The sequence below is a fragment of the Strix uralensis genome, chromosome 23 (genome assembly GCF_047716275.1).
Source record: "Strix uralensis isolate ZFMK-TIS-50842 chromosome 23, bStrUra1, whole genome shotgun sequence".
In the NCBI taxonomy this organism is placed as follows: Eukaryota; Metazoa; Chordata; class Aves; order Strigiformes; family Strigidae; genus Strix; species Strix uralensis.
In genome coordinates this window covers 6,575,326-6,602,130 of record NC_133994.1, presented here as the reverse complement: position 1 = coordinate 6,602,130, position 26,805 = coordinate 6,575,326, and the positions used below count along the sequence as shown (strand labels likewise).

At 39.1% G+C, this 26,805-nt stretch overlaps 1 protein-coding gene across 2 annotated transcripts in view; it reads left to right on the top strand.

Moving 5' to 3' along the window:
• Positions 1-3,889, top strand: part of LRRC38 (leucine rich repeat containing 38) — a 68,246-nt gene extending 64,357 nt beyond the window's left edge. The window contains exon 5 of one of the 2 annotated variants that reach the window (XR_012632053.1): positions 1,634-1,810. Coding sequence is in view for 1 of the 2 variants with exons in the window: in XM_074892947.1 (XP_074749048.1) it covers positions 1,634-1,887 (254 nt within the window). In the remaining variant the exon portion in view is untranslated. Of the gene's footprint in view, positions 1-1,633 lie in introns of both variants that reach the window. The other variant, XM_074892947.1, reaches the window with a different exon arrangement.
• Positions 3,890-26,805: the final 22,916 nt, after the last annotated feature.

Here is a 26,805-nt window from a genome sequence, read left to right as displayed (position 1 = left end):
ATGCAAGACATGATATATATGAATACTGCAGGCTTCAGTTTTTCAAAAGTCTCAGAGGATGCTTGAAACCGTGTGGCTCCTTTACCTTCCAGGCCAGTTCCATAAACAGGAGGTTTCAAAGATCTGCAAAGCAAGTTGCCTCACCATCTGGTATACATCGCTCGTGCACTCCAGGCTCGGAGAAAAAATGCAGCATGTATTCAGGTGGCAGTTTGCCTGGAGGAAACCATTCAGCCTTGGGCATGCTGACTGTTGTCCTATTCTGCTGGCAGCTTTTATTACGTTGTCAGTGAGAGGAGCATGAGAAAGAGGGAAGGCAACAGAACTGTAGGCAAATGTGACAGATACAGGATGGCTTCTAGGGGTCAAAATTTAGTACAATCATCATTACAAGGTCAAGTCAGTCAGGGTGATAATTGGATCCATAGCAGACTTAGTGAAAACTCCCTCTCAAATCAACATAACAGCTGGGCTGGACCCAGATAAGCAGTTGGCTTTGCATCACTCAACCTAGGAGCCTGGGTTTAATAGTGAAACATCATATGCCATAACTAATCAGCCACAAGAAAAATGGGATTCACAAAAGCAGATGAAATCTTATCGTCACACACTCCATATTTAAAGTGACATAATGGTTATATGGTAGAGCTGTGGGATGGAAACACCCTATGCACTGTGTGCACACAGCAATGCAGAGTTAAAAACTGGGAGTCCATTCCACCATCAGTAGCAGACACAGAGTGAAAGTGTATCAAGTAAACCCGCAGCTGTTCTTGTGCCATTCATACACAATTCTTGTATGTCCCCTTTACATTCATATCCTTAATAACAAGATAAAAGCTATCTTGCCAACAGCCATACAGACTAATTCACTTTGTAATTTGTTCCATTCCAGCCCTGTTAATATACTCTCCTGATTTTCCCCTCTAGTGAATAAAGAGGGAGTCGGGCATATGCGGTGAACTGTATGCTTTTACTGTCTAGTGTCAAACTATATTCTCATTGGTTTTTAAATTCGGATTTTTTTGCTTTCAGAATGAAAAACCCAGCTCTAGGCATTCTTCAACAATGCATGGAGGAATATCTGCTAGTCTGCATGTCCTTATGACAGCCAGAGAGAAAAGGTGAAAGCAGGTCATAGACAAACAAGCACCCATTAACCCAAAGGTGGTGTTTTGACCAGAAGAAAAAGACAACTGTAGTTTTGGAACTACATGGAAAAACATAGTGTAGAAGGCACCAAGGTGTGGCAGGAACTGCAGTATCCCTGTTACCCTGTTTTGGAGTCAGAATCTGTGTTCAGATGGAGTAGCTGGGAAGTGCTTCCAGGTCTCCAGATATAGATGCATCCAGGGTTCAACATTCAGTTTTTTAAATCCTCAAAGTCATGGTCCTAGGTCATACCTGCAAGATTGAAGGTGAAATAACTTAATTTCCAGGAGCCACTCAAGGGGGTTATGTAATGGTTTTTGGATAGTGACAGATTTTGTTCCATTTTTTCCTGAATTTTGTACAAATTCATAAACCTAGAATTAACCCTAAAGCTTTTCTTCAGCCATTCAATCTCTGACTGGAACAACAGAAGGATTCATCAATATTCCGCTGATTTGTTTCCCTTTCCTCTTCTTTGCAGGTCTCCATGAAATCCAGTGTTCCCTGCCTGTAGAAAATAGAAGAATCTTTCTGAATGAATTATCTGAGGTCAGCTTTAGTGAATGCAAATTTAGTTTGTCATTGACGGACCTTTTTATCATCATCTTCTCTGGAGTCGCAGTCTCCATTGCTGCTATTCTGTCAAGCTTCTTCTTAGCAACTCTAGTACACTGCTTCCAAAGATGTGCTCCCAGTAAAGATGACGATGATGATGAAGACGACAGTGAGGACTGAACTTAGTCTATATGCTTAAGTTTCCTTGGTTTATAAGTTACTAGATCATCAGCCAAAGTCTAGGAAGAAAACAAGTAGAGTAAAAGCTTTAAGCATGAATTAAATGAAATCACAGTGTGTAAGGATCCCTTCTAATCTCATGACGGTCACAGGTAGGAATTGTAGTTTGCATCTGAGACTGCTAGCTTTGCTTACATATGTTACCTGATGCAATGAGACCGGGTTCATTTCTAGGATCCTTAATCAAACACTGCATTTAAATTTGAAGATTGGAGGAAAAAGGTGGAAAGGCAAAAAAAAAAAAAGTTCCACTAACACACAGCTTCCAGATTGTCCTTCTGATGAGATGCAGTAAGTGCTTAATAGCTTGTTCTAAATGCACTTTGAAAAGGACTGACTAGATGGAGGCATTTCAGCTGGAAAATACAGAAGCAATTTAAAATAGTCTCCTTCCTAGATCTAAGTAGTGGGAGAGTCTATTAAACTCACACAACTTTCCAAGTAACAAAATGTAATTAAAATTATTCCTAGAATTGTAGAAAGAATTATAGGAAGGTTGGCATTTTCTTTCTACAAGCGTTCTCTCTAAACATTCATTCTCCATTTAATGACAGCAGTTGCAGGCATCATTCAGCCAAAAAAATTTTTTTCTATAAGCGAATACGATTCTAAATCTGAGTCATCCACTGCAGCTGCCTGGCACCTCTTTGGTCACGGCACAAATACTAAATATAACATTCTTTGGCATTTTTAGATGCAGTAAAGTAAAGGATTTCCCTTCCCTGTAATGCTAGGCACAAGTAACTGTTGCAGTATCCAGTCCATTTAGTTATTTTAAAACACTAAGGGCTATATTCTGCTCCTGATTATACTAGAGAACACAACTGAAATGAACACCACGATCCAAATTGGCAACTGTATAAACAAGAGTGGAATCTGGCCCAAGATGTTTCTGACTGTATTATAGATTTGTCAAAACTTGAGCTCTTCTATATAACGGTAGATATTTTTGTTAACATTAAAAAAGACATTTATTACAAGAGATTTTTGGAATAGTGCTGGACAGCTTTTTAGGATAAGTATATTTTTAAAATATTTGTAATGGAAATATTTTTTTAAAGCTCTGTGTATTTAAAGTGTTATCTAGAGTAGCTGTGAGGGCTCAAAGTAATGAATAACATAGTAATAAACAATCTAAGGACTGTATGGTATTATAAAAGAATTAGATCTGATAAAAAGTAGCATCTATTTAACTACTGTAAATGCTATGATTTCTTTAAAAACACTCTGGTTAAAATATTGCCTTGCTCAGTTAATATGAATGGTCTTTTATGGGCAGTTAGTTCCAAATCTCTTGTGTCTGTTGTGCTAATTGTTCAGGCAGACAGGAGTGAATCCCGCTGTGTGTTACGGGGTAATATGGTCCCGCAGACAGGGCACGGGGTTAGGGCTCGACACTCCTGGGTGTTGCCCCCATCTAACAGTGATCAGCAAAGAGACCTTCAGCAAAGCACTGTCTGTCTGTGCCTCAGTTTCACTACCTAGAAAATGAAGATCATCATAACTGTTTATCTTTTTCAAGTGCTTTGAGATACGCAGTGCGGGGGGCACTCTGCTGGGGCTGTGTATAATGATTCTATATGTTAGGCTGAAGCAGATGTTACGCAGTAGGTCTAATCAGATCTCCTATCAGTATGACTTCACTGACACCAGTGGAGTTACTCCATTCGCCAACAGAGTTTGCACCATGCTGAGGTCAAAACCAGACAGGAGTGTTTATTTCTGTTGGCTCTACAGCTTATTCGATGCGATTTAATGCTACCATTGTTAAGATTATTATTTCTGAGAACACATTGAAACAGAATTAAGTAGGACAGTAGGAGGATATTCTGTATCAATACTGTCTTATTCTATTCTAATCCTTTCAAGAAAAATGAAATGATATGATTTTCACTGTGTAGTGCCATGATTATAAATAACATGAATATATTTATAATTTCAACATGGGCCTTCATGTTTATTTGTATGGGGGTATGAAAAAAGGAGAAAAATCCGTTCCTGATTCTCTCATCATTTATAAGCGGGGTTTTGCGGTATGGTTGGAAACACACACCTTGTTGCCCGGTGCAGTTCATGAAGAACGCTCCCTTTGCAACAAATACGGGTATGTTATCAACAGTTTTATATTTAGAGCTCTGCAAATTGCTCAGTCATGGAACAAGAAACTGGGTCACACTTTTTTCTCTGCAAGTTTTATTATGGACTCAAAACTTGAAACCAGTTAGCAAAATGATATATCATACCAAACTTTTCAGTGAGACATCAGTGAATGTTTCAGCATTCCTTTGGTAATGAATTTAGGGGTTTGTTTCATTATCCTGTAAGGCTGAGTAAGTTTGCAGAGGTCATATCTCAAACTCAACTATTTTGCCTGGGTTCTCTTACTTGCAGGTTCATCCTACCATGGTGCCTCAAAATGAAGATCTAGATTTGTTTATAGTTTGTAGTTTTTTGTTCAACCCAATATAAAGTCCTGAAAGCACTGATTATATTTGGAATTTATCACCCCTCAGAACAGCAAGGAACAGACCAAGCTGACACCCACATAATCCAGTGCAAGCTGAAGAGCAAGGCTTAGTAAAGTTTTATTTATGGAGCTGCCATTCTGGATACTCCATCACATCACATTACAATGTATGTTTTTTTTCCAGATAAAAAACTTTAACAATATTTTCCCCTACTAAGTAATATATGCTTCATAAGTATTGAACTCATCCAGTTAGTAATGTTTATTCATTGCAAACATCAGCAGTTACCTACTATTAATATTGATTTCGCATAATTCTAACTGGTAGTATATGAGACAGAACTTGGATTTAGTTCTTATGGGCTTTTTCTTATTTTATGTAATCTTCAGAGCAAAACATTCTTCTGTAGGAATATTGCCAGAACTAGTGATCACCATAATGATCCCCTCCAAAACTGCATTATTATTGCAGTTTTATCTCCACAAAGGTAGCAACGTGGAGGTAATCCCACCTCCAGCTTTGTGGACCTGGGAAGGTTCCCATGCGAGGCTGCTTCTGTGGGTGGGATCTAGTGAGTATGCACTCCCTTCTCAGACTGAGGTAACCCTCATTAAGATTAGTGGAGTTACAGTGGTGCCAAGGATAAGAGCTGAATTTAGCAACCTGTGCAGCACGTTGCTAGCTCAAGAAGCACTGCCTGTACGTGGTTATATATGTGCAAGAGAAAGTTTGTCCTCATTTACAATTTTCCTTCTCAAAGGGCTTTACTTTAGTGGTGGTATCTCTCACTGTCAGAAATGAGCAGACATTTTACCTGCTTCAAGGGGAAGGAAATATACTATGCGTGACCCAAATAAAATGTTGCAGGCTCAAAGAGCCAGGAAGCAGCTGTCGCATTGCCTGCAGACATGTCTCCTTGATGAAATGCTGGATCTTGGTATGTGTGAGGATCCAAAAAATGTGCAAGAAAGCAAATCTGCGTGATGTAATTGAGAGAGAGTCTGACTTTTTAGAAGTGTGTGCATTGGTTTAAAAAAATCTAATCCACAAAATATTAAAATAAAGATCACCTGAAGTGACTGTCCAAACCTAACATTTCATCCTTGGTCAGCTGGCATCTTTTTGAGGCAGCCTCAGTCCTGCTGTGATTCTTACTCAGATGTGAATATTAATGGATCATTTTTTAGAGCAGCATAAAAATGCATTGGGAAAGTACCTTGAAGGGATGGTTCTGGAAGCTCATAAAGAGGAGCATACTGCTTGCCTAGCTCAGATATATAGTAGAGAATGAGCAATTGTACACTGACAGCTTAAAATTTAGCCTAGCATACTTAGAGGTGACCAAAAATGGTGTCGCCTTTCAGCTGTGGGAAGAACTGTGTGCAATCACCTATATATGTGGATAGGGTGTGCACACTTGTGCGGTAGGGAGGAGGTGTGTGTATAACAATACTAGAGCTTGCTGTAACTATCACCCCTGTAGACAGCCTCAGTGGAACAGCTGAAGCCTGGTGAGGATGCTGAGCCTGAGACAGCCCTTCATCCTTAGCGGAGGTTCCTCTGTGCTGGCTTTCAAACCCACGGGAGCAACTCCATGCAGCACCTTTTACTGATTCAGCATCTGCTGCCTACCTACTACGTGAGTAAATTACTTTAGTTTCCAGGGCTGCTAGCTGGCACATTTCTAAGTTCAGCTCATGTCCCCCAAAATATAAAGGGGCAGGGTTTTGATAGCTTCCGAACCTGACCATTCCTCTCTGAGAACAATCTTCTCATCTGTGGTGTGACCTGTTTTACCGACCTCCAGCGGCACCTGAGCTGCATTACTGTGGAGGCAAGTCATCGTGATTTATTGTGGTGGAGGTGATGTCGAAATGCTGAATCCTTGCGTACTCCTCCCAAAAAGAAACCAGAAATATACATTAGGACATTAAATTTCTTGGAGAGTAAGATCTGCCATGGACTCTGAGTGCCAGGCAGCCTGTAATATGCATGAGCCACATTTACTTCATGTTCTCTCTGTTAACATTGGAGCAATGCAACCTTATCATAGAATTGTAGCAAATAGCTAGGAAAGAACCTCAAATATGTCATCTAATGATAGCTAATGCTTTGTAATAAAAACACTTGGTTTTCTAATCAGATTCCCACTCTCATCTTGCTGTCATCTTCCCCATTTTGTCTTGGTTTCTGTATCGTCCTGTCTTGACTGTATCTAGAACAACAGAATCCTGGTTTGGTACTCTCTCTGCATGGTACAACAATACAAATCACCAGCAGCAATATATCCAACCAGGAGACTAGGAAAACTCAGTTTTGTTTATGCTGAACAACCATCCAGTTATGATTGTAAAAAGTTAGCAGGAAAAAACTATTCCATTTTAAGCTGACAGAGAGCAACAGGAGACCTTCTGTTACAAAGCAGAATGTCTGAATTATGAAGTGTGTCTCCGGTTCCCATCAGTTCTCACACCCCACCCAGAGCTCCATGGAGCCGTGTGAAATTGTGTAACATTGGGTTAGCATCACATAATGTGCTTTTTTGGGGGTTGTCAAAAAACACGAGTAAACACTTCAGAGCAGGCTTCTACTGTTAGTTTTGTGGGAAGTGAAAAGTTTGCAGGGAGGTGAGCAGCAAATAAGGAGTGAAACAGCTTGGCCCAGAGTTTTTTAGTAGAGTCAAGTTTGCTTCAAAGCAATATTGCTTTGATCTCAGCTGCTTTTTCATCGGTTTCTCTTAGCAGTGGGGAGGTCTAAAGGTTAGCGAGTTCACACCCTGGTATGAAGTAGTATAATCTGTTTTAAGCAGAAATTGATGTGAGTTGGATTTCTAAAGTTTACTGCCCCCCACCAAAGCACCATTTGCCTATTTAAAAGCTTTAATTTGAATCTGAAATGTGATATGTCACTTAGTAGCCGGTACAAAAATCTCTTATCAACTCTGAACTGTGAAAGTCAAAAGCCCCCCTCCAGACCACGGCGCTAGCAGATAGGCTTCAATTGCAATTTTCAGTATGTGAGGTCATTCTTCCAAGCTGACATCGCTGGAATATAAGCGATTAGACTTTGACTCTTCCTTTTCTTTCTCCTGGTCATGCTACTTAGCAATAGCTAAGCAAGCTACAAGATACAGGCGGTGTACACCACCTTAGACACGCCCCGTAGCTGGAAGAATGAGCAAAAAAGAGAATTGAGCAGGAAAGCCAGCTTTGTGACCTTTGCTTAAAATCTAAATGTGATACAGTCCAGCTAACTGACATTGCAAGGCATAGCTTGGTGGCAGTGTGTGTGGGTTTTGCTCTTTAATTAGGGCAAGCGTTGAAAGATTTTGCAACAGGAACAATGTTTGGTCTTCATGGTATTTAACAGGGAATGAAACGACTGTGAACGTATTTGCCCATCAGTTTTTCTCAAATTGAGAAACTGTGGCTCTCTTAAGAGTAGATTAGGTTTGCAATCTGCAGTGGGTTAAAGTATTACTCTTTATCCTTTGAAGATCTGGCTTCAGATGTGAATTTGGGTCACAGGAGGAAATAACAAGAATAAATCCCTTAAGGTCATTTTGGTCAGTTGGGCAAATGCATCGAGATGCCCTTATTAACAATATGAACTGTATACTTGAAGATGGGAAAACACTTCTCTGAACTCCAAAACATTCCATATGAATATGGCGTTTGAGGGTTTTAAAAATACAAGGCTAACCAGAGAGATGAGACAGATGTATTGTAAATATCATTAAAAAGGAAACAGAAGCATAATTAGATTGACCAGTATTTTCATAGGTGACGGTTATTTTTGAGTGAGTTACTTTAAGTACTTACCTTAATTTTAACATGGTGATGTTAAAGCCTATATACAGGCAGGGAAGTGTGAAATATTGGCTATAAATTAGCAGTAGTTACAGGCTTAGAGCTGCAGTGTCCTAACTAATAACCTGAAACATCTGCATTTCACTGCTGATTCACTATGCAGACACTTGCTTTGTTCAGAATAATTCAGTTGCCTTGTGACTGTATTAATTAAAAACCAAAAAAACCAACCAGAAAAACCCCAGTCTGCAGTTTCAACAGACGAAACAAGGAAAGGTTCTGTAAGTGGATTCACTGCTTTCTTCCTATGGCAAGTCCGAAATGTCATTGTATTTACTGACCTCAGGTAGGAATTTGGTAAAAAGTGACAGGGGAGTGGTATATAAATATATTATAGAAATACTTTATCATAGAGTAATTTGAGGTTGGAAATTCTCAAAATCCAATTGTAAATTATGCTTCTAAGAGTGGTACAATGTGAGTGCAAAGTTAGATATATTGTCCACATCTTCAAAAAAAATCTTCTTTAAAACAAAAATTGGAAGAAAAAGCTGCTTTAGAGATTATTCAGTCTCAAATGGCTTTTTTTAACAACCAAATTAAAATAAACCCTGCAATGTAGGATTTTAAATGAAAGCAGAAAGCGTTCTAACCATAAATTCATGAACATTATACTGCATGGCAGGAAAATGACTACAGATTTAACACAGTCTAATTTATATTATTCCTTGAGGGAACAGAAGTCATTAGGCTGAGAAGTTTGTATTGTTTTCAGAGGAAAATATTTCATGCAGACTGATTTCTTCAATATTGGCATATGGGATGCAGATTATCCATCACTGAGTAGTGTGGGGTTCTGTGAGACTCTGCGAGTGCATCAAAGGAAGTAATTGCTTTCTGTTTAACCTGAAGTATGTTTTGACAAAAATAACTGTAGTTGTATGTTGGCCTCAATTCTGATTTGACTACTAAGTTATTTGGGATCCAGTCCTTATCTGGTACAGATTGGTAGGGCTCCATTATCTTTGCTGCTGCAATATGTTGATTTACTTAATGAAGATACTGCCTGGACAATGGAAACTCTGCAGTCATGTGTGTGTGTTTATTCTCTACGTTTTCATACAGAAAGAGAGAAAATAACTCTATGTGGGCCTTTTGGAGTGGTGATCTGTATGTATGTTAGTAACCTGAGTTTGTGGTTTCTGCATCGGAGGGTGAATGCTAATTTTCTTTAGGATTACAGGTGGCATTATTTGGAGATTGCAGACATCCTGTGCAAAGAGAGGCCATACAGCTTTTCCAGATTCTTTCTGGATTCAGTGGTATTGCACTCTGCTCTGTGAAAGGAGGATCTGACCCAACTTACCAAAGCTTGACTGCAGTCTTGTGTGGCTCAGGCAGCAACACAGAAGTTGTCATTCTAAGCACATACCCTCGATCTGATAATCACTGTACATCTAAGTCCTAATTTGATGATGGATTTATAATGAATGTCTTTAACCTCAGCCTAGCCCAGCCATCTGCTCTGTGAAGCAAGCTGGCACTTCAAAGCCATTTTTTGCTTCAAGGTGTCTCCTTGTAGTCTTACAGAACAAATAGTGAGTCATCTCCTCCCACCAGAATAAAGCAAGATTGTAACCTAGCTCCATGTGAATGCCCAGTAGGAAAGACAGGTTGCAGAGAGCACCACAGTCAAATACAATAATAACCTTTCCACTGAGGAAAACAAAGGCTTGTCAGAGCAAGTAGTATAGCCATATTTATGTCTTCAGCAGGGGTGGTAAAGGGGGCTGGAGTAGTCATTATGTTAGCCAGGCTTGTGAGGGGTCATTTGTAGAATCTCCTTGGTGGTACAGGTATGCAGAGACAGGCAGACATTTTTCAGTGAGCCTTCTTAAAATGCAGAGGGCAAAGAAATTGGGTAGACGTTTTCTATTTTGTTGCATCCCTCTTACTGCAGGCTTCAGAGCTATGTATTACTGAACGTAGGCACCAAACTTTAGCATTATTGCTTCTCAGCTGAATCGTAGAGAGGTGACACACTAATCTCTCGAGGGATGTGTTAGGTGTGGGAATGTTTATGTTCTGTGGTGGATGAAGGGAGGGATTTTCTTGCACATAGGATTGATGATCTAATTAAAACAAAAATCAGAGATAATTGCTTTGTCTGGACTAAGCTGCTGGAGAAGTATCTCTGCCATGCTGGTTTATTTTATTACTTCTCCGAATGTTATATCAAATTATAGGAATTTTAGACTGATTGCTTGGTTTTGTTTTGATTTTAGATGATCTTTGATTTAGTAGATATATGTAGAAAAGATTTTAAGAGATGGGGTATTACATTTTCATCCCTGCAGCATCACTGGCAGCAGTTCGTGCGCAGTACACGTGTAAGGTAGCACGCTTGGCATAGTGTTGCATATAGTACTTTGCTTACCCCTTTCACTATATTACATGCACAGAAACTGGCTGAGCCTTAGCATAGTTTCTCTGTAAAATCCATGGTCACGCAGGGAATTGGTTCCAAAGCTGAGTTTCAACAGAAAATAATAGATTTCAAATTTACCTATTATTTTACCACTTTGAAGCTTTGAGAACCTGATCTAAATTACACGGCTACTGAAGAGAAGAGTCCCCACAGACCCCCTACTGTATAAGTTTTTATCAAGCAAAATCCCTTTGGATTCTTCCAAGGACATATGGGCTATGTATTTATTTAAGGAAAGCTTGCCATTCAGACTTGCTTGTTTGCCCATCCTGAAGTCCATCTGTTCTTTTCTTAGATGCAGGAATTGAGATTTCACTGTCAGCAAGACACACTGTTCCTGCAAGTCTCCATCATGTACCCCTTTTGCAGCAAGGTGAAGACCCTGGCCCACATTTACAGGCAACAGGGGAAACCCAGAGCTTGTTCCTCCTCTCCAAGCCTTCCTTTGCAGTTCCTGATTACCTTCTCTCCTTGCCTGTTTCATATCCATATCACCATAGATTTCTGAGACTTTATTCTTAAACTTTTATGGTAACTGTCCATTATTCTATTTAACAGAATGGCTCAGAAAGGGAAAGTGTCAGTTCATTAATGGAAATAATTTTTGGTTTATAAAACTGCTCTCCACCTGCCTACTGTTAGCAAAAATGAACTTTTGTCAAGTTTCCAGGATTTTGGTCTGTCTTGTATTGCAGTGCTAGAAAATTAGGGATGTCCAGTCTTAAATGGAAAAGTATAAGAAGCTTTGTCTCATGAAGTGACATGTAAGACTTGTCTGTCTTCTTTTTCCATGTTCTTTACTAGATGATCCTCCCTGCTGCCACCTTCAGATGAAGTGATTTAGAAAGGATGGGATATTAAAGCTTTAAGATAGGGTTTTAAAATAAATGAAATGCTATCAGGACTGTAATGGTAACAGCTGCTGTGTCCGCCAGCTGGATGGTAGACTTAATCACTCAATCAAATCCCACTTTCCACAGTGCTCGCTTGTTTTCTCTACCTTCTGCCCTTTCACCAAAACCACAGCATAAACTCAACAGAGGGATGCTGTGCTGTGGTCCATAGCTGGTTCTGTCAGAGTCACGGAGGGAGAAATCTCTTTCTCTGAATTGTCTGCACAGCATGCCCTGTGCAGCTGAGTTTGCCTTACCTGGAATATGCATTCTGAAGTCACAAAATCAGGAAGGAGCAAGAGCTCAGGCTTACACCTACATACATGCTTTTATTTCCCTACATGCAAGGTACAGGCAGGAATATGCTGTTCAGTGCATTGCTGCATACTTTACAGCTGCAAAGCAGGGCATTTTGGAATCTCTATTTGTAGAGGTTGGAAAAGTAGCTCTGAAGGCAGAAGTCCAATCTTCTGAACCTGCTGCTTGTAGTGCTGTTTTTCAGAAAGAAGGACCTTCTGCATTCAGCATGGGATTGAATATTAACTATGTCAAATATATTCCATGAATACTGTCGCTCTGAAAAAAGAGAACTTGTCACTGCTGACTTTTAGGCTAACACTATCATTCAGAGTGAGTCCAGGTACCAGCTAGTTCACCTGTCAAAACTCACTGGTGAAACAAATTATTTCCAACTGAGTCATCTCAGAAAACAGCTTGTGGTTTCAAAATGTCAGATTTCTCGTTGACTTTGACCTAAGCTTTATATAAGGTTTAGCAAAAGAGTTCAATATTATTTCCTTTGAAATAAAACTAAATTTTTTGGTTGACAATAATTAAATTTTTAGTTGTATCTCACTTGGTTAAAAGAGCCATTAGAAGAAAATTATTTTTAGTGAAACTGCAAACACCATTTCTCCTATTTGTGCATCAGCTACCAAACCAAGAAATTGATTATTTATTCAGGTGTGGGTTCTCACTCCAACAGTGCAGCTAACTTAGTGAGCAGCCATGGACAAGGCAGTTAACCTTTCTATTGTGCGCTTAACCATCTGTAAAATGGATATGATACTACTTACCTGCCTGACACAGTTGTACGGAGGCTTAATTTTTAATCAAGCTCTGTTAAAACACTTTGAGATCACTGTATAAAAGATGCATGGAGAGACAAAATAGTTTTATTATGATATTATTGCTTTTATAAGATCTACATTTCCAAGAGTTATATGGTGAGCTATATCAGTGTTCTAGAAATACCATCAAAAAAAGAAAGCAAGTATCAAGAAGCATAAGAGATGTACTGGGATGGAGTACAGACTTTCTGACAGTCTAGGGTTCCTTCGTCCCTATTAATTATACATATGGAGCAACTTGTTAATGCATTTCTAAAGAGATGTTGACACAAGCTCAGACCTCTATCCTGGCAGGCAGTCTTTTGTATTAATTTAACCCTGTGATCAGAAGGAACTGGACAACATAGTTGAAGGCATTTCTATAACAACCAAAGTAGACTACTATCAACAAAACAGATTTCCTGGGTCCGTGAGAGAGAACAGGAAGTAATGGTACACCTTCATGGGGAGCTCGTTATGAATAATTTCTGTAGAAGGCCCTGGCATTACGTTTCAGGCTGATTGTCCATGGAATATGACCAGGTATCATTCTCAAAGTTATTTCTCTACCCCTTATGCCCTCCAACAGTTTCAAAAATAATTATAAAAATACTTAATTTTACTAATAAAGTACTTGAGTCATTCAGGAGTTATGTTTATGGTAAAATATAATTGCTTATATTTAACAGCCAACAGAAACAGAAACCAACAATTAATTATATTTTAACAGATTGCCTAATACATGCTACAGTATTCAAATCTTACCTAATATTTTTAGCAAGTTTGACACTGTGTACTTTGCAGGCACAAAACCCACACAAAATTACTGTAATTACTGTTCATTTCCACAGTAGTGGAGGTGCAATGTTTGAAGTGCAATTCTGCTATGTGAAGTGACTGCATACGGAGTTTTGTGAGGTTTCCTTCTTTGTGCCATCTCAGAACTTCAAACCACATGTGTTTTCTTTACAAAAGAACGGAGAACAGTACAGCCTAGAACTTCCATGGACCAAATTGTGGCAATTTCTTGAGTGTGTAGATAAATAAGGCCATAAAGAACGCACACCTCAGTGTGATACGAAGCTATTAACAGGAGGTGCAATCATTAGCTCACAGGATTTTTATTGTCTCTTTTTCAGACTCACTTAGAAAAATGAGACTTTTCAGATAAACTGGAATGGTCTGAATTAAACAAAACACATTACTGGAAGAGACGTCCACATGGAGTGTCAAATCAATGACATTAGAAATACATTAGTTTGATTACTTTCCATTGCTGATTCATTCACAGGGAAGTCCCCCCAAAGCATCTATAGATCATTGTGGGTGTTTCAGACAATTTATAAAATGAATTCTTAAAACAACCAAAAGACTTAAGCAAACACTTTCAGAAATAACTATTGATCCTGAGTGTGCAACTAGAGAAATCCCAGAGGAACTTGACCTTAAAGTGCTGGACATGTGCTGTCTGGAAAATGCTAAAAATTTGAGTTATCCAAATAACTTCAGTATGTTTGAAAATCCTAAATCTTCAGTTTAGCATTACCTCTTTACCTGAAGACAAGATCTCTTCTATAATAGAGTTTCTGCAGAGAAAAAAGTTTATAAAATGTAACCTGAGACATTATAGTCATTACCAATATTATGGGTTTGGATTTTGTTGGTTTAGTGAGTTCTTTTTCCTCTTCTTTTTCCTTCCCATGCTATTCAGAAATATCCTGAGCAGCTATGAGGGTTAAAAGCTTTATCGACCAAGATATACCGTCTTCAGGCACAAGGCATCTAATCCATAGTCCAAACAATTCTGCAGTATTAACCTGTAGTTTATGCTTGTTGCTAAAATTTATGGAATTGACCAGACTAATATTTTTTTTCTCTATTTACTCAATAAAAATAGGCTTCTGGATAATCTTTAAGAGCAATCACATCAGTCAGTGACACTTAGCACTGCAAAAATCCACTCAAATTTCTATCATTCAAGTTGATTTGGTCAATCTAAGCTACATGATAGCTGTTTTTTCTCTGATTCGTTGACACAACCATGGAAATGACTAAAGAGTTTACTGGGTGGGTGACTTTATAGGAGAAAAAGTTTTGAGAAAAGCACTGTTTCAACTGTGTGAGTGCAGGTAAGAACCCCTTTTAAAGGATGTTACCTATTGCTTCTTTAAATAAAGCTCTGTGTGTGAATTCCAAATCTCTGAGGCTTTTTACAGGAAAAGCTTAGGAAACTACTCACAAAAACATTTGCAAAAAAGCAGGAAAGGAAAAGGATGGAAATATGTTTTTAAAACCTGAACAACTAGTCAAGATCTGCTAATGGCCTGTGGGCATTGGGAATGATCTCTTTCTAGTGGTGTTGGAAATTAGTTCATGCCACGCTCACAGAATGAGACACAACAGGAACAGATTTATCAGAGATTTCAGATGGACTGGAAAAAAATGCAACTTTATTACCCAGTCAATATTACTGATGTTTAAACAAGTGCTCACACCATATACAGTAGCTCTGCAGCTTCTTCCTTCAGGTGGAGGCTGTACTTGACTTTAAAGAGTTAATGTTTCCCTTTTTTTTCCTCTTTCTCTCTCTACTACTGGCTCAGAGCACTGGCTTTCATTTGAAGGGCACAGCATACTGAGTGATGTTCACATGATACCAATGACAGCAGCATGATAAGCCTATTTCTGACAGTGTGGCAAATTACTATTATGAAATCCCAGTACATTTGATGGCAGAGTGACTTTCAGAAGGGATCACACATAGCAAGGTTATGAAAGGCTCAGTGTTTACTGCAGTAAAAGAATATCAAGAGCTCTTTAAATAAAAAAGCTTGGGAGATTCCCAATTCATAAAACATTTGGCTGAGTATATCCAGCCAAGAGTTATATTTCTCTAAAATGAAAGGAGAAAAAATGATCAGCAGAAATTGTTGGGCTTTTTTTTTACCTTTGGTGACTCGGTGAAATGTGTTTGCTAGGGATTCACTCAAAAGGGATCATCAACTTGAGGCTGTCCTTCCCCTCTGACATTGATCACTTTAGGAGGTTACGAGTGTTCTGTCTCTCCAGAACTGCCTCCCCGTTCCATCAAAAGTCAGGATCTCCTCTGTCTGTACAGTGCCCAAGTTAAAAGGACAACAAGATTCAGATAAAAAGTTACGACAAAAGCAGAAGTGGGAGGAGAAATAGACAATTTATGGGCTAAGAAAGCATGGAAGTTGCCAGTAAAAGAAGCATTTCTGCAACATACAGGATAGCACTAACCCACCTGCTGAATTATTGTCAGCATCCAAGGCTGTGTTACAACATGGAGATAAATTATGCCTGCTTCAAACACCTTCCTTTTAAACTTATTTATAGAGTAACACAATCATCAAAATAAAAAAGAGCAGACATTAAATGGCTCAGGTTTACAGCAGGATTTTTATCACACCAGTGGGTAGCAAGGTATTTTCATGATGAAATAAGTTTTTATTCAATTATCTAATAAATATTATAACTTTGGTTTTTTCTAGACTTTGTTAAGTCTTTAGTTATGATAACCCAGGTAAATCACTAATTGGTTTTCTTGTTTTGATTAAATACAATACCAGCAAGTTATGTATTCATAAGCAATGTTCTCACTGCTTATCTTAATTAGAGCCTGTTTATTCTCTTTCACGTAGAAGTAAGAGTATAGAGAAGCCGTAGCATTCCTGTTAAATTTCAGTTCAAGCATATTCTGCCTTCCTAAATACAGAAATAATTGGTCTCTGCTACATTTAGCAGTGTTTTGGAGCACATACTTATGCTCTATTATACCCAAGGTGATACAGTAAAGAGCTCAGCATGCATATGAATCTTAGGATGATGAATTGGGGAAAAAAAACCCAACCCCAAAAAAACCAATACCCAGCAAACCCACAAAAGCCAAACAATCCCCCAATTTTAAGTCCCTAATTTTGGACTTACAGCTCTGTGATGTTGAGGCAAATAAGCTTTGTTTTAAGCCAGTTTGTAATAAATGTGTGCTCTAGATTTAGGAATTTTAACAATTTCTCTACGCTTTCAGTGAAGCAGCTACTTCGTTAGCCTTGTCTCAGGCAAATATGTTTGCCCTAGTGGGTAAAATCAGATGTGTGGCAAATTCAGGTCTCTCTCTTTCTCTTACTCCCTCCCTCCCCCTGATTGAGGAACTACTTAAACGTTGGTTGAAATACACCTGATCCCTGTAAGTATGGATACAAAATATAAAAGTCCCTGAAGTTTAGGTAGAAACCCCTTAGGTTTGTGTGAGGTGTTTTGAACAGCAAAGGAGTAAAATTTGTCGCCAAAAGGCCCCAAACACCTGTAATTTACACTTCTTAGCATATTTTTCAGCTAGGGCAAAACTCTTCAATCAATAGATCAGTATACAAAAGACGATGATTCCCTTTCCTAATTATCTCCACTTTCTTAGCCAAGTAGAGAATTCACATGATGTTTATTTTGGGATACACACACAACACAATCTTGTTTGTCTGCTGGCTGGAATGTCACTATTCCAGTCTGCTTTGATTACTCTTCCCAGCTGAATTCGGGAATTGATCCCTTAGTTTAGTAAGTGCAGACTTGCAGGTTTTTTTGTATCCTGCCCCTACTGCGATATGAATATATTTAGCTGATGATGGAATATGGCTTCTATATGTAGGTGGCCACAGCCTGTCATAGGTTTAAGCCAACCGACCAAATGTCTGAAGTTAGATGTGTAGCATCAACAGCTGTCTTCTTTAAAGGTTATTTTTCAAAGGCACGTGTTCTTGGAATTTGTTTCCTGGGTGGCATGTTGTGCCATGGAGAGGCCAAGTGTTTAAATAACCTCTTCAAACATGTGTTTTGCACTTTGCTGTCAGGTCTGGAGGCAATTGTCTGTGAAATCAAACTCATGATGGCAAAAGCTTTGGTGCAAGTGAATGGATAGTTATTGCCTTTCCTGATCTGTGAAAGGGGGAGCATGACAAATTGGGGATCTTTTTTCATGTCCAACAGATATTTGGGAAAATTAGACTTTTACCTCTGACTTCAGTGGAGCCAGAACGTCACCTAAAAGTTTTTGGAGGAGAGAAATGCTGACGCTGAAGTTGGTAATGGTATATTGCTATATACAACCAGCGAGGATGAGCACTGTTACTATTTGCAGTGATCAAAGATATACCACTAGTGTGACTGCACGTTAACTAGCTTAGGTGCAAAGAAATTGTCTAATCACAGCTGCACAGCATGTGGCACAAGCTGCAAAACCCACCAGAAAGTTGAGCTACAGTGCACTATAGCTGGACTGCTGTGAGTACACGGGTTTGCTACTTAAGAGTTGCTGTGTTCCTACTACTGAACTGCCATCAGTGACTGGTTTGTAGACCCACCCATGTCTGTGTCAATGCCAGTGCATGTTTTCTTGGCTAATTACACAGGTGAATTGCAGTTGGTATCTTTTGCTAAAATGTCTTGTGATCGTTTATGGAAAGTCCCAACATTTTGGGAAGAGAAGAGGGTGCGGGGGATATCCAGCTTTCGAAATGTGACTCTTCCTCTGAAACCAAAGAAGAAACATTTGGTGGTGCTACACAGATAACTGTCACCATAATCTAATAATGACAGTTCTTGATTTCAAGGTTGAGACTGGCTAACTGGACAATGTGTGATTTAATCTATGAAGAAAAAGGGGGGGGAGAGAGGAAGAATGTCCCCCAAAACCTTGAAGTGCAAGTGGACAAGTAGATACAAGAAAAAGGGCATTTCTTGTGAATCATCACGGTCTAGAAATAGAATTATTTGTAATCCCAAGAGTTGCAGTTCTAAGAACCAAGTATTAACAGTCTGACCATAAATCTTTCACAGACAGTTGGAAATCTTTCCACTGTTTTCAATTTACTTTGGACCACATTGTATGTAATGCATCTCATGCTGCAGAATTCCTAATATCCCCCTGGAAATATAGTCTGGGTCCCTGCTGTGTTATATATATTACGATGCCATTTCCAGCAGAGTTTAAGGGCCTATGATGATAAATACTAGCTTCACAGCAAATTTTTGCTTAGGTATTTCAATTTAGTCATACAGTGGCTGATATTACAGTAAATCTGCATGTCAATATTTATTTTACATAGGCAATTTGTTGTACTCCTGACATAGGAATTCCATCACATATGTGAAAATAAGGAAATAATTACTGCTGCAGAATTCTAAAGGGAAGAAAATAATTGGCAATAGTGGGGCTCCTTAAAATAGGCCTTAAAAACGTCTGGAAGTTTGCTATGACTCAATATGTTTTAAGGAAGGAAAAATGTTTTTTTAACTATGAAGCTGGCAAGTTCTACCATTTTGATTCCACAGCGGTAATCTCTGTAAAAGACATGATTTAAAAGCTGCTATTTCTCACTGTCTGAAGTTAAATACACTTTTCTATTCTAACAAATCTGAATAAAATTAGAGCACTCTGAATAAATTCACCCTGCCTCTGCGCCTGCTGTCTTAGCTTGAGGCGGAAGCAGATGACTCTGATCTCTAAGACTGTCAAACTAGCACCATAAGCCAAAGCTACATTCACCTTAAAAAACCATGAAATTTATTCCAGCTTGGTAACAAGATGGTCCATTATTTCAGGATTTTGGTGCCAGTGTTCAGATTTTTAAAAGGCCATCTGAAACCTCACAGGCATTTTTGACATTTTCCCATTAATAGGGTTGGTATTTGGGGGCTTGAGAGTGTTTTGTTTGTGTTCAGAGTTAAACTTTTAACACCTTAGATCTATCACCAGTTCCCAGGAAGATGCTATTTTGATTTTCCTTGTTAGCAGCTCTGAAAAAGAAAAAAAAAAAAAAAAAATTAGCACATTTCTCATTTAATATTAATTGGAACGTATTTTTCCCTGTAGCAGTTTGCTGATTATGAGATTTCAATGCCGCTGACTGAGGTGGCTTTGCAAATAGTCCCTATAAATAGAAAATAAGAAGCTGTTTCTGTGAAATGGCCAGCTAGAGGAAAGACTCATTAATCAGGGAACCAGGTACAGACCAACAGCCCTGCCTAACACTGATCATGTAAACACAGGCTGACAGTGCTGTCTGAACAATCAAGCAGAACAGTTTGGTCTACGCTAACATTCTGTGGGGAGAAAGTTTAGTCAAGTGTTTAAAATATGGAAATAAGGATCAAAATGCCTGTGTTGTTTCTCCAGCTCTCCCGCTGCCTAGCTGCAGGCAAATCACCTTGCCTCCTTGTAATTTAATCACTGACAAAGGGCTGGTTTCCCCCTGAAAACTGTGGGAGCAACATTTCTTGGCTATAGCAATATCTTCAAAAATTACATCATGGAGTGTGAAAGGTGAAAGTGGCCAATGTGTAAATCACATCAATTAGTGCGACAGCGCAAACTGTTCATGTTAAAACACTGCAGGTCATTTTGGGCTGGCTTGCATCAATGTTTTCTGTCTTCCACGTACCTTGTAGTGAGTGCATTGAGTATTTCCAGAAAAAAAATACTACTTGTGAAGGAGAGCAAGACCTCTTGCTACCTTGTCTATCAGCCATGTACCGTTTAACAACAGCCTGTGCCAAGATCTGCTTTTTGTGTTGACTGCATAAAATCAAGCACAGTTTACCTTCGCCCCTGCTTTGACCTTATTTCTACTGTAGCAGAAATAAAGAATAGTAACAATGACACCTTTCATGTCCAGGGATTTCAAAACATTTGGAGAAGCTGCATCCTCTGAACAGAGATACAGCACTGTTTTAAGGAACATGTAGAAATTTCTTCCCCATAAGAAAGAGGGGGTGCTCATTTCCCTTAGATTAAAGAGGGGGTCTAAGCTCCTGGGGACTGCACCAGCCCTCAACTGCCAGCAGTGCTTTGGTTAGCACTCAGGCTTTTGCAGACCGTGCAGTGAGCCTCAGAGCCCGCAGATGGTGGGGTGTCACAGATCACAGGCCAGGAGACAGCTCCTCGTAAGCAGTTGTTCAGTGCCAGAAAACCCAAGGCACCATGGTGCAGTCTTCAGGGAACACTAAACCAGAGCAAATTCTGCCACCTGCTGCTTCCCTACACGTCTACAGTGCCCTTATTTTCAGAATAGAGTTAAGCCTTGGTCTGCTTTAACCTGGCTGAGATTTTACCGAGATTGTGTTTACCAGTGGGATTGCTGAATTTAAGCCTACAACACTTGAGAGGCTAGATTAAGTGATTTGCTTTCAGTATTTATAAGCAACAGCAGTAATGAAAAGTGTCCATGCAGTATGTAGTGATACACCTGGTGAAGAATGTCCACACCTGTTTTACAAATGCAAATACTTGGATTGTGCTAAGTATATATTTAGAAGTGAAATTACTGATAACACAAAATGTCAGGGGTATTGAGGGAGCGTGGGCTGTCCAGTGAGAGCAGTGACATAGCTAAAGGTCCTTTCAAAGCTCAAGCATCTGAGGGAACAGAGGAAAAATGCAGGCTTGCTTGTACAAACCAGCGGATTTTTATAGCATTCCTCTAGATATCTCAAAGAGAAGAGTTTAAATTAGAAAGCTGACGCTGTGGGCAGTTATCAGCAACCAGCATGTGCAAAGTCGTAGCTTCTGCATCACTGTAGGAATTTAAAATTGCTTTAGTTTTAATTTTAAAAGTCCAAGATTTTCTCTTTGTTGGCTGCTAGGCTGAGGCACACAAGAAGCTTAGGCAATGCCTAGCCTCTAAGCCCTTCCCCATAAGCACTTGCTGTCTGGTGTGAGTGTTCCCCACCTTGAGGTGAACTACAGAGGACAAGGCTATAAGCTTCCACGCCAGCTGAAGCTGCTGAAGTGCTGCTATAAAGGATGTCAGGGGTGCCACGGCAGAATGTAGTTGTTTGAAACTTAAGGGAGACTGGCGACATTCCTCAGGGATCCTTAACTCCCTCTCAGGCCAACCACTGTCAAGGACAAGGGCTACCATCAGGTCAATGTTCTCTTTATATATAGTGCTAACTAAATTTAGTGTTAAATCTGCTGTGAAAATTTACAGCTTGTAATATTTACCTGACAGGCATCCAGACCCTCTTGTCCAAATATACAGTTCCTTAAATTAGACACAAAATATGTCATGAGGCAGCAGCCTAAATTACATATTTACAGCACTGAAGCAGGTAAGTACATATTTATGAAGCCAATCCTGAGGTCTTATTTTGAAAAAATGGATTGCTTTGTTCAACGTATTTTTTAAAATTCTGACAGAATATTTAAACAATCCTAGGTCTGAGAGCTCTCAGGGCCAGGGGCTGTCTTTGTATTGTCTGTTTACAACTGAGTCCTGCACAATGAGACTGGCATCCTTAGGGGTTGTTGCAATTGAAAGAATAAAAGTATGTGACAATAAAGAGCAACTCCCTATAAAATGGCTGTGCCTAGAGATTTTTTCCTTCTTAGCAAATGTTATTGCCCCCAAACAACTAGTTTATGATTTATATAACAATTTCCTTATGGGTCATTGTTGAATAGAACTCGGGTCCTTCCATACCCAGAGCGAATGCCCCCACCGCTGCAACTACAAAATTATTTCCTTTATATGCTGTCAGGACAGAGTTCTTCTCTACACCAACAAGCTTAGGAGCTACCTCACAGTTACATATAGAAAAATATAATTCTTCAGTATCCCAGACTTACTCCTTTGTGAAGCAATTCCCACAAACAGCCTTTTGAACTTGTGTAGATTTTAAACCATAAGAAAGGAAGACCAAAAAATCCCAAACAAACAAGGGAATGTTTTCATTAGAGACAGCTCAGAGCACAAATCAGGTTCATGACATGCTGCTGCATTTTTGTTGCTTATAGCTAATCTTGAAGACAAGTGGCTCCTTTGAAATGTGAATGTGGAGTATAGATTAAGTCTGAGGTTTCTGCAAAGAATGTGTCAGGTTTTGGGGAGTTTTTGCACTTTTCGTTCAGGTGAGTAAGCAGGGCCTAACCCCCCTTAACAGTTAACTTAGTCATATTGAAATCAGTGGGACTATGCCCCTCTGGGGTCCTCTGTGCCACTTTAAGAGCTGTGTGATACAGCACTTTGTTTTAAGTATTTGCTTTGTTTGATGAAAATCTTGATGGGACCTGTAGTTACTGCTGATGTGTAATAGTATTTCCATAAGGCAAGTCGCACTGCCTAGAAAAGAAGGACCGAATATGAGTTCTTTTTAAAAGCTAGTAAATTCTTTTTTTTCCTGAAGTGTTACAACCCCATATGGCAGTAAGATTATCATCATAGGTGTATTGCAAAGGACATCTGCTTAGACTACTTAGATTTACAGGGGAAAAAAAGAGTATCAGTGGCATGGTTTTAAGATGGTGCCTTTTAAGAGCTGATCAGTTCAGCTCAGTTCAACAAACAGTACAAAAATCTTAAAAAGGAAAAAGCTTGTTACTAATGGCAATTGCACGTTTTCATCACCAATATGAAAAATACGTGTTTAAATATACAACAGGGTTTGCCAGATACGTGTGTCTTGTGTAACTGCCATCAAAGAAAGCTTTTTTGTATTCTTATGGGAGCAGGGTGAGTCTGAATCCCAGTCCCAGGAGCTGTACGTGCTTAAAGGTAGTGTTCAAAGAAATCAGTGCAATGGAATGTGCAGGTTTGGAGGACAGGACTTGGCAGCCATTGCGTCCCCATTAGCTAGTGCTCAGATTCAGACTAGTGAAGCTATTTTACCAGTTAACTGACTTGGATAGCTCTTTTTAAGCACCTTCCAAGGAATACTTCTAACTTTCTGAAAGAGGCCTCCTGACCATGAGAACAACCTCTTGTCAACAGCCTGTTTCTCTTCTCCCTGAAACCCTGCCATTTAGTCTCTGTGACCACTCTCACTTCACAGCTGGCATCCACAGTCCCCAGTTATTGCAGAACTTGCCAGCCAGAATCAGGGCTCCCTTGTCTGAGTCCCAGCCCTGACAGATTCTCAGTCCAAAGAATCTATCGTCTTGTTTATGCAGCTCATCCAGGCTGACATCGGTCTCCTTCAAGGCAAGAAATATGCTTGCTTTGAGAGATGTGCATTAATTCTAACTACCACTTTGTCTCTGTAATGTCACAGAAGTTCAAATACGAGGCTGATTTCATGCAATCAAGACTGTCTAGAACATTTTCATAACAAAGAGTTGTATCAAAACATCTCTTTGCTCCATGAAAAATGGAAGAGACTGGTGCACTCTTGTTTTCCAGTCACAAATGACCATGAGGCCCTGAGACTGAAAAAAAGTTTCTCAAAAAAATCTTGGATAAACACGACACATCGGCACAATGTCATCCTTTGCATATTATTATGATTCCCAGGAGTCCCAAAGTGCTTGTTGTACATTAATGAGTTATGCCTTACAACAGCAGAGTGTACCAGAATAAACATTACCTATTTACTTGTCTGTTAGTAATGTACTTAAGTTCCGAACTGGATCCATATCTCAGAGGTCTCCAAGTTCAAGAGTCTTTTTTTTATAAGGTTATGCTATTTTCATCATTAATATCCCCTCTTCCTGAAAAGTGTGCATCTTCATAGTCTAGCCCAGCATTTCTGCTGTACATTTCCATTAGTTTGCTGCATTTTCTATTTACTAGTAAAGAGATTTCTGAGTTATTGCATATTTTTTTAAGATTTTCTGACCTCTTTTCCATGGCAGCTGTGAACATCTTAATTGTTTCAGTTTTCACCCATTCTTGAAGCACAGGCAAAATGGCCTCTGTTTTAGTGATTTTATCTTGAATTAAAGTCCTTGTAATATCTGAAGATTTGAGGGAGTTGGGAAATGTATTTGTGTTAGACACAACAAGGGTATTCATTATTAAAGGAATCTCTAGCACAGCAATATTGTAACTGATTAAACGGCGTTGTTTGTCTCAGCAAGAATTGGTGTCTATGAACTACAGGTGTAGGTATCCTTCATTTTTATCTGCCTTTCCTACTTCAACACACTTCTGCCAAATGCAGTATAGTACTTGGAAAAAACTGTGTATATGCTTACCTCTACCTACTGGCAATAAAACAGATGTACAGGATCAGAACCTAGGATTGACCTGATCAAAATGGTCAGCAAGAAAATATAAATGAGGTGTTCTTGGTGTAGCCATGTGTTTGCAGCACTGCTTTCAGCAATGGCTCGACCTTACGGTTTTGGGGGGTTGTGTCTGGAATAATCTAGGTCAACTCCACTTTGTAAGAAAATAAGGGGGGAAAAGCTTGATTATCAGTGCTACTCTGTTTGAAATTTTGTCTTGTAGAATATTTGAGCAACGTGTTTGAGATAAAGATACGTTCATTCAGTTTTTGTTACTGGCTGGTTCGTGTTTGATTCCACCTTCACTGAACTGAGATTAAGAGATGGAGAAGCTTGGACTCTTTCTGTCATGAGTTCAGCTTGAGGCTTAAAGTCACCAAAAAAGCTAGCTAGATATCCATGATGCATATTTAGTATTGCCAAAGTGAAAACATCTTATCAGTTAAACAGTTCAAAGCAGATATTTTGCTACCGGGTATTATTAATCACAACTGACATATCTTATAGAGTTGTGCAGTTTTCTATTTAAGAAGCTCTCTATCAAAATGCATTTCATCCAGTTCCAAAATGATTTGTTTGGTTCCTTTGGGTGTCATAGTCATATATTTTACTTGTAAATGTCTCAATAGTTGAACAGATTAGAGCTGTGCTTGGGGAGCCCTGTCCAGTCACCTTACAGACTTGGAATTAATGTTTTCATACAAAGTTCACAGGTGGTAATTGTGCACCTCAGTAACTCCCTGTACATCAGGCTGGTCATGTCTTTCCGTATTTGAGCTTTGGTTTTAGAAGCACAGTAGATAATAACCATAAATGTTTAATTTACTATAAATATTTAATAATTATGAATGATTGCTGACCAGATTTTTAAGCAAACTGATAGAATTGTGTGAAATGAAGACTATCTTTGTATAATTTTCTAAGCTGTATTCTAAATATTATATTATATGGGCTAAATATTATAAATATTATATGGGCTTTGTTGTGCTGTTAATATGCATGCCTGATTGGTATTTTCATTAAAAATATTTAGCACATGGGTAACAAACAGAAAAATACACTTTATATAGTCAAATTGGCAATAAAATTAATCTGGATGGACTTCCTTGTGGATACAAGAATTTCTGTATCCACCAATTTTCATTCCATTGTAAGGCATGCCTTCTTTATGGGTTACTTTAAAGATGCTTTTTCAACAGAATGTGTTTTTTATAGCACAGCACTAATAGCTGGCTGTGTTTCAGTGACTACTTTCACCTATTTTGCTTTCAATTTTTTCTAATTGCCTTTGTTCTCCCTGAGGCTTTGAAGCCAAAAAAACCCCATATAATACTTATCTAATTATCAGGGCTCTTGCATCTCTAAACGATTTCATTAACAATGCTGGTTTCTGGTTCCTGCGACCAGCTGAGGGTCTGGTTCCTCTCCCGCAGACGTTTTTGGATGTCTCCCAATTAGTGAAGAATCCCTTTGCCAATAGGTGCCACTGTTGCTCTACACACACGTCTGAATCATCAATGTCCTTCAGCTGAAAAGCCAACCTTGAAAAAGCAAACCTAAATCACAGTGAACAAAATGTTGCAGAGGTAAAAACTCTGTACAGATCATGGCCAGAGGCTTGTCCATGCCAAGCCTACGGTACATGCTTTATCTTGTTCCTAAAAATAATTATATTATTGCTAATCTTGAGCAGAATTGATGAAGAGATAAATATGCATTGAACTAATTCCAGATATATTTAATCTAAGCCTTGCTGCAAGTTTATTGTTGAGCCTCAGACCAATAGCAGCTGACCCTTGCAAATATCTCCTCTGGACCAAACGTGATTTAAATGCACAGCAGCGCAGTAAGAATTTGGACTTCTGTCAGCACTTTTTACATAGGCTGTTCACATACTTTCTTAACCGAGTAAAGTATCAGAGTGGCCTACCCAGCAGTATAAAGGCCACCTACAGCCATTTCTTCTAGGTTTACTGTTTGATAATGTAAGGTCAGCTAATGTAGCTCACTTTGCAGCTTATCTACCATTAGGTGCCATTCAGTATGTAAAGCCAAGGGCAATCAAGGTC